Genomic DNA, 12,408 nt, shown 5'->3' with positions numbered 1-12,408 from the left:
GGGTTTCATGGGAGTCCAGAGTGGGTGTGGCAGGGATGAGGACCCAGCAGTCTGGTGGTTGGGAGAGGGGCTGATGTCAGTGGACCCCAACTTCTCCACATGGGAAGAGGATTGGGGGAGGAATGGGTGGCCTAGAATAACCGTAACACTGACCAGCTGCTTTCCCTTGCCTCCCTCCTCTCCCCTGCTCCATGCTTAGTCAGCTGTTTAAAAGAAAATTGATACAGTTTACTTACTATAAAATTCATCCTTTTAAAGTGTACAATTCAGTGGTTTTTTTTTTGAAGAACATTATATTTACTAGGGTCCCCCCTTCACCAAGTATCCCCCACAAACCCCATCGCAGTCACTGTCCATCAGCGTAGTAAAATGCTGTAGAATCACTACTTGTCTTCTCTGTGTTGCACAGCCCTCCCCGTGACCCCCCACATTATACATGCTAATAGTAATATCCCCTTTCTTTTTCCCCACCCTTATCCCTCCCTTCCCACCCATCCTCCCCAGTCCCTTTCCCTTTGGTAACTGTTAGTACATTCTTAGGTTCTGTGATTCTGCTGCTGTTTTGTTCCTTCAGCCTTTCTTTGTTCCTATACTCCACATATGAGTGAAATCGTTTGGTGTTTGTCTTTCTCCGCCTGGCTTATTTATACCCTCTAGCTCCATCCATGTTGTTGCAAATGGTAAGATTTGTTTTCTTCTTATGGCTGAATAATATTCCATTGTGTATATGTACCACATCTTCTTTATCCATTCATCTACTGATGGAAACTTAGGTTGCTTCCATTTCTTGGCTATTGTAAATAGTGACTTTTGGATGTAGAGTTCTATAGATGTCTGTTAGGTCCATCTGTTCTAGTGTGTTGTTCAGTGCCTCTGTGTCCTTACATATTTTCTGTCCAGTGGATCTATCCTTTGGAGTGAGTGGCGTGTTGAAGTCTCCTAAAATGAATGCATTGCATTCTCTTTCCTCCTTTTGTTCTGTTAGTATTTGTTTCACATATGTTGGTGCTCCTGTGTTGGGTGCATATATATTTATAATGGTTATAGCCTCTTGTTGGACTGAGCCCTTTATCATTATGTAATGTCCTTCTTTATCTTTTGTTACTTTCTTTGTTTTGAGGTCTCTTTTTTCTGATACTACTGCAACACCTGCTTTTTTCTCCCTATTGTTTGCATGAAATATCTTTTTCCATCCCTTGACTTTTAGTCTGTGCCTGTCTTTGGGTTTGAGGTGAGTCTCTTGTAAGCAGCATATAGATGGGTCTTGCTTTTTTATCCATTCTATTATTCTGTGTCTTTTGATTGGTGCATTCAGTCCATTTACATTTTGGGTGATTATTGAAAGATATGTACTTATTGCCATTGCAGGCTTTAGATTTGTGGTTACCAAAGGTTCAAGGTTATCTTCTTTAGTATCTTACTGTCTAACTTAACTCACTTATTGAGCTATTTTAAACACTGTCTGGTGATTCTTTATTTTTCTCCCTTCTTATTCCTCCTCCTCCATTCTTTATATGTTGGTTGTTTTATTCTGTGCTCTTTTGTGTTTCCTTTAACTGCTTTTGTGGGTAGTTGATTTTATTTTTTGCCTTTTGTTAGTATTTGGTTGTTCTGCTTTCTTTGCTGTGGTTTTATTTTCTCTGGTGACATCTATTTAGTCTTAGGAGTGCTCCCATCTAGAGCAGTCCCTCTAACATACCCTGTAGAGGTGGTTTGTGGGAGGCAAATTCCCTCAACTTTTGCTTGTCGGGGAATTGTTTAATCCCTCCTTCATATTTAAATGATAATCGTGCTGGATAGAGTATTCTTGGTTCAAGGCCCTTCTGTTTCATTGCATTAAATATATCATGCCATTCTCTTCTGGCCTGTAAGGTTTCTGTTGAGAAGTCTGATGATAGCCTGATGGGATTTCCTTTGTAGGTGACCTTTTTTCTCTCTCTGGCTGCCTTTAAGACTTTGTCCTTGTCCTTGATCTTTGCCATTTTAATTATTATGTGTCTTGGTGTTGTCCTTCGGGTCCCTTGTGTTGGGAGTTCTATGGGCTCCTGTGGTCTGAGAGACTATTTCCTCCCCCAGTTTGGGGAAGTTTTCAGCCATTATTTCTTCAAAGACACTTTCTATCCCTTTTTCTCTCTCTTCTTCTTCTGGTACCCCTATAATGCAGATATTGTTCCTTTTGGATTGGTCACACAGTTCTCTTAATATTGTTTCATTCCTGGAGATCCTTTTATCTCTCTCTGCATCATCTTCTATGCATTCCTGTTCTCTGGTTTCTATTCCATCAATGGCCTCTTGCATCTTATCCATTCTGCTTATAAATACTTCCAGAGATTGTTTCATTTCTGTAATCTCCTTCTGGACATCATCCCTTAGCTCTTGCATATTTCTCTGCAGCTCCATCAGCATGGTTATGAGCTTTATTTTTAATTCTTTTTCAGGCAGATTGGTTAGGTCTATCTCCTCAGGGTTTGCCTCTGTGATCTTGGTCTGTATCAAATTCTTCTGCCTTTTCATGGCAATAGAGGTATTTGTGGGGAGCTGGCGCGTGTGTTGGCTAAGAGAAAGTCCCTTCTTGCTGGTTTGTGGCCTTCCTCTCCTGGGAGAACAGCGACCCCTAGTGGCTTGTGCTGGGTAGCTGCGTGCAGGCAGGGCTTCTAATTCTTGCCTGGCCACTATGGAGCTCCACAGTTGCTGCGGGCGTGGCCAGCCTCAGGCTGCTTCTCCAATGTGGCAGAGCCGCATCGTAGGGGGAACGGTTGGGAGGCTATTTAATGCCGTGAGGAGCCTCCAAGCTGCACTGTTTACCAGGGGGTTAGGGTGCCCGGAGTTCCCTGGGATTCCAAGCTGCTGGGCTAAGTGTCCCGGGACGCTTCCATCCAGCTGTGGGGTCCCTGTCCCTTTAAGACTTTCAAAAAGCACTCGCTTTTCTTAGTCCCAGGGGCGCTGGCTGCAGGGACCCACTCACAGGTTTTACTGTCCTGTTTCCCTAGTTTCCAGCACCCCACACACTGTGTGTCTGTGCTCCCGTGCAGATGGCTTGGGCTGGGTGTTTAGCAGTCCTGGGCTCCCTCTCCCTCCCTGCTCCTACTCCTCTCCTCCCACTGGGAGCTGGGGTGAGGGACGCTCGGGTCCTGCCAGGCTGCGGCTTGTATCTTACCCCCTTCGTGAGACGTTGGGTTCTCGCAGGTGTGGATGTAGTCTGGCTGGTGTCCTGTGTCTTCTGGTCTCTCTTTTAGGGATAGTTGTATTTGTTGTATTTTCAAAAATATATATGGTTTTGGGAGGAGATTTCCGCTGTTCTACTCACGCTGCCATCTTGCTTCTCCTACATCCAATTCAGTGGTTTTTGACATAGTCACAAAGCAACCATCACCACTATCTAGTTTTAGAACATTTTCATCCCCCCACTCAAAAAGTGACTTCAAGCACCTTGAGAAATTGGTACCAGATGACCTCTGTATCTTCTAAGTTGCATCAGAACCTAGACTTTTAGCGGTCGCTCTCCATGCCCCTTTACCCCCAGATCCTGGTAACCACTAATCTACTTTCTGTCTCTGTGGATATACCTGTTCTGGACATTTCATATAAATGGAATCATACAATATGTGGTCTTTTGTGACTGGCTCTTTTACTTAGCATAATGTTTTTAAGACTCATCCATGGGGTAGCACTGTAGTAGACTTTCATTTCTTTTTATGGCTGAATAATATTCCACAACAATTTGTTTATCCATTCATCTGCTGATGGACACTCTGGTTGTGGCCACCGTTTGGCTATTGTGACTAGTGCTGCTATGAACATCGGCATGCCAGTATCTCTTCAAGTCCCTGCTTCCAATTCTCTTGGGTATATACCTGGACAGGGAAGGGCTGGGTCATATGGTGACTCTACATTTAGCTTTCTAAGGGATGCTTCCATTTTGGAATTTTTTTGCTTCCCAGAGCCCACACTGGAGGAACCTGAAGTACAGAAAGAAGAATTACAGGAGATAGAGGTAGATGTGGTAAGTTTGGGTTTTCTCTGAGACATATTCCTTCCTAACAACTGGTGAGTCAAAGGATTAGTTGTAGAATGGCCTATGAGGAATTCTCTTCAATCTGTCACTTAGTTACTTGGTGAGTTCTACTCATTCTCTGCTGGTAGCCTACTCACCACAAATCCAGTTCACTGAGTAAAGGGCAAAGTTATCCACGCCCCTCACCCTTCTAGCAGAAGAGGGTTGTAAGTGAAGAACAGGGTTCTTAGCTGTCCTGTCCTTGTCTCCCCACCTTGTGTCAGTCTGCCACAGCAAGCTTTATCAGTTGCATGGTGACATCTGAACAAGTTGAACAAGCTGGGCAGACATCGTCCTAATTGGATACTGAGTTCTGAGACATTCTCTTCCTTCAGTTCTCTCCCTTGGCTGAAGACTTTACAGAAACCACTTCAAGCCCTTTTAGAAATTGGCACTAAAGGACCCCTTGACCTTTACTTCCACATTGCCTCATAAACTAGCCACACCCATAGTTACCTGGATTAGAATTAAGTGGTGACCTCAAAATTTTTTTAAAAGGGAGAGAAAAGTAATAACTATTCATTAGAGAAAAAATTGGAAGGATGTAAAAATAAAACAAAAGGTAAAATAAAAAACATAGCATTATTGCCTAAACACATGTAATGTTAATAGTTTGATATGTCTTTTCTTTCTGTGTATAGGTCTGCAAGTTATTAAAAAAATAATCTTAACTGTACATATTATAATCTTTTATTAAGTATTTTTCACAAAATGTTTTATCATTCTTCATAATATTCTGTGCTTTCTGAGGCACTGTTTTTTATAGCCATATAGTACTTGATCAGATGTTTATACCATAGTTAAGTCATTACTCTTGGACATTTTGCCATTTCTAATTTTTTGCTCTTGTAGTAATACTGTGATGAATATTATAAATAAAACTAACACTTAAAATTTCCTCAAGATAGATCCCTGTACATGGATTTACTGAATCAAAGAGTAAAGAACATTTCTAACACTTTTCATGTATAATGCCAAGCTGTTTTCCAAGTGAATTACAGTTTTTGCCCTCTCACTAGCAATAAGCCCTTTTCAGGCCTGGGCATTGTCAGATTGCCCATAAATGACAGGCAATAAATAATACATCTTTGCTATTTTTTAATCTGTACTTCTTTGATTTCAAGTGGAATTGGACATTTTTTTCATATTTTCATTTTCTCTTTTATGGCATGACATGTCTGTACATGTCCTTTTATCCATTTATTTATCAGGGTCTTCATGTTTTTCTCATTGATTCATCTGTATCTTTATATAGGAAAGATTTTTAGATCACTAAATTCTCTTGACCTAGAAATTTTTAGTAAAAGAGGTGCCTTCTCATCTTCCAGGGGTACTGGGAGAAGGACAGGGTAACTTCTCAAGTTCACTGAGCAATATCTGCATATCTTCTAATTTCCTTAACTTATTTAGTAAAGCTCTACAGATTTTTTTTCTAGCCACCAGTTACAATCTATTTTCCATCTAGTTGATTTATTCCTTAGTTTTTTCCAGTCTCTCCTTTTTCCTTTCACTTCTTCCTCACTGCAATGTCAGTTGACTTTTACCGAACATCTGGTACTTATTTCAGTATCCTGAGAAGGCTGCATCATGAAGAAATTGCTCTTGCACCCTTATCCTCTTTCCAGCTTGTCATCTCCTTGTTCCTAATTGCTTAATTTAGGCTAATATTCTATATGTTCCATTAATTAATTTTACTTTGAAGATGAGGGCTGCTTGGTACTACATTTTTACAACCACACACATAAATGAAGTATCTTGGGAAGATAATGTACCTTAGTTTTCCTCTATGATCCATTCTATTTTTACCTGGACAGGCAAGACAATTTGTTTCTTTAAAAAAACAACAAACAAAATAAACCAAAAAGAGATACTGTTTCTTTAAAACCTTGAAACCTATCACTCAAGGCATCCTCAGCTTTCAAGTCACCTTCTGGACCTGTGTGACTACTTCTCTCCTCCCCCATGTCCTCACATGTGATCATGGATGGGAGAAATGACTCATCCTAACAGTTGTACCTGCTTTGATTCTCCGCTCTCCTGTAGAAGCCCCTTTTCCTGTCCCGAGCTGTGCTGACAGGACTGGCAGATGCCACATGGACAGAGGAACATGATGCCATTCTGCAGCGCTTTGCACAGGACCCTTCGGAGCCCATCCTCACTATCTTCATCGACCCCTGTTTGGGGCTGACACTTGATCTGGGCATGCCTGTACAGGTGGGTACTTTGCCTTCCCAGGCTCCAGTGTGGCCTCCCAGGGCAGGGGGCTGAGTGTTCTGAGTCTCTTTGTCATCTTTGTCTTATCTCCTGTGCCCAAAGTCTGTTGAGCCTCATGATGTGTCACATCCTGCCTGGCAGCAGGATACAGAGAGGAATGATTCAGGGGTTTTGCTTTTGATGATCTCATAGTCTAGTGGGGAAGATGTATAAAAAATGCATTATATCATGATGTATGGGCAAAGCTTTATAGTGACTTTATGGGAGCAACTGATGTAGCCAGTGGAATGCTGGCAGGCGTGGCAGTGGAGGTGATATTTCAGTTGGGGATGAAGGGTAAGGAGGATTTCATCAAGGCTGGAGAAGAACTGTTCAGATGAAGAACACTTTATGGTCAAAGAAAAGAGTTGGCAGTGATGCTGAAAAGGTGGGCTGGGGTCAGCCTGTGGAGGGCCTTGTATATTATGCTACAGAATTTGGCCTCCATCCCAGAGGGAACTATATTAAGGCTTTCGTGGGTTAGCTAGATAACTATTTCAACAATGTGGAGGATACATCAGTGCAGGGCACACCATGGGTAGGGAGACACAAGACCAGATGTATCATAAAATGTCAGTGGTAGAGTCTGGGTGGTGGGTGTAGAGGTCATTATAAAATTCTTTTAACTTCTCTGTATGTTTGCAAAATTTTGAAATAAAATGTTGGAAAAGAAAATGGCTATTGCTTTGCTTCTATTGGCAGCACATATACAAAAATCAGAATGGTAATAAAGATGACAATGGCCCTGTGCAATGACACAATTTGTGAAGCTCTCCATATTCAACAAAGGCAAAAACAGGTCATGGCTCTTTCTTGTATATTAGGAATAATCAGCTACAAAACATCATGAAAAAAGATTTCATTCACGAAAGGAGCAAAAAAATTTGCACAAAAATATGTAGGATTTATATGAAAGATAACAACTTTGTTGAGGGCCATAAAAGAAGATTTGAATAAATGGTGAGCCATATCCTGTTTCTGGATGGGAATCTTAACATTATAAAGATCATTCCATCTAAAAGAAGTACCATTTTAATGCCACTCCAAAGTGCCACAGTCCCTAGATCCCTTGTATAAAGGATTTAAAGATACATCCAGAAAAATGCATGAAAATAGCAAAGAAAATAATGAAGAAGGAAAGTAATGGAGGAGACTTGTGAATATGACAATTATTACTACAGTAGTTAAAACAGAGTTGTACTGGGACAAGAATATATATAATGTAAGCAACGTAAAGTAAGAAAATATGTAAGCATTTTCTATAGAACTGGCATTTAAAATCTGTGGGGAATGATGGATTAATCAATGATAGAATTGGAAAACATGGAAAACAAAACATTTCTGCAATAAAAAATCCATTTAGCTGGTGGAAGGGGGAGATGTGGAGATGTGGTCAAAGGATAAAAAGTTTCTGACACCAAAAGCAAAAATAAACAAGTGGGACCATATCAAACTAAAAAGCTACTGCCAGCAAAGGAAACCATTACCAAAATGAAAAAGCAACCCAAGGAATGGGAGAAAACCTTTGCAAATCATATATCTGATAAGGTTAATATCCAAAAGAGCTCTACAATTCAATAGCAAAAAAGACAAAACAGAACCTAAACAATCTGATTTGAACATGGGCAGAGGAATTGAAAGGACATTTTTCCAAAGAAGACATACAAATGGCCAACAGGTACAGGAATAGGTGTTCAGCATCACAAAGTAGAAAAATGTAAATCAAACCACAATGAGATATCATCCCACATCTGTTAGAATGGCTATCATCAAAAAGACAATAGTTCACGAGTGTGGTGAGGAGGAGGAGGAAAGGGAACTCTTATGCACTATTGGTGGGAATGTATTTGGTGCAGCCACCAGGGAAAACAGTGTGAAGGTTCCTCGAAAATTTAAAACTAGAACTACCATATGATCCAGTGATTCTACTTCTGGGTATATATATATCTGAAGGATAAATGAAATCACTATTTCAAAGAGATATCTGCACCCTATGCCCATTGTAGCATTATTTACAATAGCCAAAACATGAAAATAGCTTACTTGTCAGTTGGTGGATGAATGGATAAAGAAAATGTATATATACACACATGCACACAATGGAATATTAGTTAGCAATGAGGAAAAAAAAATCCTGCCATTTGCAATAACATGGATGGACCTTGGAGGAATTATACTAAGTGAAATAAATCAGACAGAGAAAGACAAATACTATATGACCTCACGTATGGAATCTAGGAAAAAAAACCCTAAATCATAGAAACACAACACAGATTGGTGGTTGCCAGAGTTAAGGGATGGGAAGATAGGTAAAATGGGTGAAGGTGGTCAAAAGGCACAAACTTACAGTTAAAATATAAACTTCTGGAGATATAATGTACAGCATGGTGCTTATAGTTAACAATACTGTGTCATACATTTGAAAGTTGCTAAGAGAGTAGATCTTCAAAGTTCTCGTGATAAGGAAAAAAACTGTAACTATGTGAGGTGCCAGATGTTAACTAAACGTATTGTGGTAATCATTTTGCAATAAATACATATATCAGATTATTATATTGTACACCTTAAACGAATACAATGTTATAGGTCAATTATATCTCAATAAAATAGGGAAAGGGTAATACCCCCTTTAGATTCTGGATATCTAATATTCAGCATAGTGAATGTAATTAATAATACTGTATGGTGTATTTGAAACGTGCTAAGAGAGTAGATCTTAAGTGTTCTCACCACACACACACAAAAGATAGCTATGTGAGATGATGGATATGCTAATTAGCTTGATTTCAGTGATAATGTTTGGAATATATATGTATATCAAGCAGCAAGTTGTGTATCTTCAATATATACAACTTTTGCTTGTCAATTATGCCTCAGTAAAGCTGAAAAAATCTATTGAGCATGACAAAATACATTCTAAATAGATCACAGAGTTAATTGTGATCTCCTGTGTTAAGATGGCTAATTGAAATTTCCTTAAAAAATGATTACCCTTGAATACTTGATAAAATGAGCAAAACATAAGAGCAGAAAAAAATAAGAAAAACCACCCAGGAGTAAATGAAAAAAGAAAGAAGCATAATCTAATCTAATACACTTTAAAAGTGGGTGACCAACGAAAGGTCTGTGCACTGAGTTAAGGAAACCATCCTCCACACAGGAGTAGTGGGCCCAGTGAGCTGCAGTGAACCTTAGACAGGGCATTTAACAAAATCTGGAAAGAGAAAGAGCACAGGTAGTTTAATAAAGATTTAACACTGTTTTAAATTAGCCTTAGCCACCTGTGCATCCCCTCATGAACTTCTCTAGGTTAGAGAAAATTGAATAAAACATAAAATATCCAACCCTTTCACTTTCACTTTGAGGAGGAAATGAAATTAGGTTTTCACAGTGGGATATCAAGAAGTCATGGTACAATAAAACAAAAAGAGGGAATGCATAGATCTGCTCAAGCACAAGGAAAGTGAAAAGGAATTGCATGGCAACTGCAAGCTGCCATCAAAGGAAAAAAAATATGAATCAAAGTATGCAAAAGAGGAAAGCATAACTGAACAGAAAGGAATTTCTCACAACAGTATCATGGTATAGTAGAACTTAATAAGAACATAAACTCAATTTCTAAAAAAGTTAAGAGATGAAATGATAAAACATGAGAAAGATGAAAGGGAGATTACAGATTTTAGGAAATAAATAAAGCAGCATGTTACAAAGCTGGTAGGAAGAAACAGCAAGGAGCTGAGTAGCTGATTTTTGCTGAAAATCTGAATTGACATAGAAGAGAGGCTTGAGATAATTACAGTGTATGTAGAAGAAAAAAAACCAATGACAATACAATTAGAGAAAAGTTAATATATACAAAAGACAGACACAGGTGATCTAATATCGAGAACCAACTAATGAAACAATATAAATTTAAAGATACAATACAAAGAATTTCTGTGCTCTGCAAAAGGAACTGAATCTGGGAATTGAGAGGACATACTTAAGTCCACAAAATTTGTTACACAATGTTTAATGTCAATACACATCTCAGCTACTAAAATTCAAGGAAATTAATTCTTTAGGAACATGCCTATGTATCTTCCTGACAAGAATATTTAACTTGTATCTAATAATGAAGAAACAGATAAATCGAAATTAAGGTACATTGTGAGAAAACAACTGGCCTGAACTATCAGAAATATCAATGCCATGGTAGAAAGAAAAAGACTGCAGAACTGTGTGAAAATAAGGAGACTACAGAGACACACGACTGTGTGTGATCCTGGATGGGAAAAAGCCAACTGTAAATGACATTATTTGGACAATTGGGGAAAATTGGACGTGGACCTTATATTATGGAAAGTATTGTATGAAGTTAATTTTTTGGAATGTGATAATTGCAGTGTTAGGTATGTTGGAGAAAATGTTCACTTTTAGGAGCTACACACTGACATGTTGAAGGGTGCAGTATCGTGTGCAGCTAACTCTCAAATGGCTCAGCTGAGAGAGAGCATGCGAGGGTGCAATGGAGCAAAATGTTAACAATTAGTGACTCTAGAAGAAGGGTATGTTGTTGTTCATTGTACTTTTCTTCCAGTTTTCTTTGAGTTGGAATCTTTTTCTAAATGAAAAATTGGGAAAAAATTATTTAGGCCTCTGTGTCAAAAAATCAAATTACCTATTATCCTCCAAGGGGAAACATAAGGCTGGCCTAAGGCTTATCTGTACACCCACCTCTCCAGACAAACACATCTCCGGAATTCTCTAGGAAAAATAGTGTGACCTAGAGTAGTATTCCCCGCCTACACGGTCAAGTATAAAGGCATCGAATAGGCAGTCGTTTTCAGTCTGAAAGAACTATACTTTAAAAAACAAAAATAACGTCATCAATTGAAATGCATCCATTAAGAAATGAACCAAATAAAGAATTCAGGAACAGAGTATCTATGAACATTCAATTCATTTTAATAAAAACTAATACTAAATAACCACGGGAATTGTGGTGATGCTATAGAATTTGAATGTTATGAACCTGGACAATGTAAAAATAGTACTGTAATAAAAATTGGGAAGTGGTGAGAAAATGAGAGGGAGATGAGTCTGTTAATGTTCTTTCAGAACAGTGAGTTAACAAAACAAAATTGAAAGGTAGTGGAAAAAATCAACCGTTTAACTATTTTTCAAAATCTCTCTTATAACCTTAGAAAGGGATATTTTAGGAAGAAATCTCTGTTGAGCATGAAGAAACTCAACAATTTATTTGAAGCTCAACAATTCCTTAATTATCCTCACATCAATGTCTTTTATTCTATTAAATTCAAGTAAAATTAAATTTAATACTTCTAATTAAAATAGCATGATCTTATTTTGAAATAATTTAAACTTATTCTTTTGAATGTCTATACCTATAGAGGATGTCTGGAATAATGTTTTCTCTGTTAACAGCATTAATATCTGGGTCATGGAATTTTTGATGACATTTTAACTTTTATATTTGTACTTTCCGCAGTTCCAGTTATTTATAGTTAACATACATATATCATTTTAACAAAAAAAAACAGTTGTTAAGCGTTTAAAAAATAGACATAAAATGCCAAAATTTAATTCTGGTTAGTGGGAAGATAAATGGTATTACTTTCTTCTTTGTGCTTTATTTTCAGTTTTTAAAATTAAATAAATTATAAAGAGTAGTTACAAAAGCCCTAAGAAAAAAATCCCAGGTGCATCTGGCATTGGTGGTGGAATGGCCTTTCTAAGCATGTAGAAATCAGAAATTTTAAACAGTTTTAACTATCTGAAAACTTAAGCAATTCTGAAAGTCACATATTGCTGAATGTAAACAACAACTCACCATAAGCAAAATTGAAGGATAAATGAAAATTTGGGTGAGACGTATATGCAACCAAAATGGAAAACCCTAGTCAACTGCCTTATTTCCATTCCTTCTCCTGCTTTTCCTATTGCTGAAAGTGCTTCATCCACTCTAGCCTTTTCATCCATTCATCCATCCATCCATCCATCTGTCCAACATTTATTGGGCATCTAATATGTCCCAGTCACTGTGCTAGGTTTCAGAGCCAAGTTGGACAAAATACACAGTTCCTACCCTCAAGCATGCT

General features: G+C 38.3%; 1 protein-coding gene across 2 annotated transcripts in view; it reads left to right on the top strand.

Moving 5' to 3' along the window:
* DNAH2 (dynein axonemal heavy chain 2) overlaps positions 1-12,408 on the top strand; it is a 94,536-nt gene that overhangs the window by 5,556 nt on the left and 76,572 nt on the right. For both annotated transcript variants that reach the window (XR_008997173.1, XM_036896153.2), the window contains exons 4-5: positions 3,942-4,003; positions 6,098-6,268. Coding sequence is in view for 1 of the 2 variants with exons in the window: in XM_036896153.2 (XP_036752048.2) it covers positions 3,942-4,003; positions 6,098-6,268 (233 nt within the window). In the remaining variant the exon portion in view is untranslated. The remainder of the gene's footprint in view (positions 1-3,941; positions 4,004-6,097; positions 6,269-12,408) is intronic.

The sequence above is a fragment of the Manis pentadactyla genome, chromosome 4, assembly GCF_030020395.1.
Source record: "Manis pentadactyla isolate mManPen7 chromosome 4, mManPen7.hap1, whole genome shotgun sequence".
NCBI classification, from domain to species: Eukaryota; Metazoa; Chordata; class Mammalia; order Pholidota; family Manidae; genus Manis; species Manis pentadactyla.
This window is presented reverse-complemented; position numbering and strand designations above follow the sequence as displayed.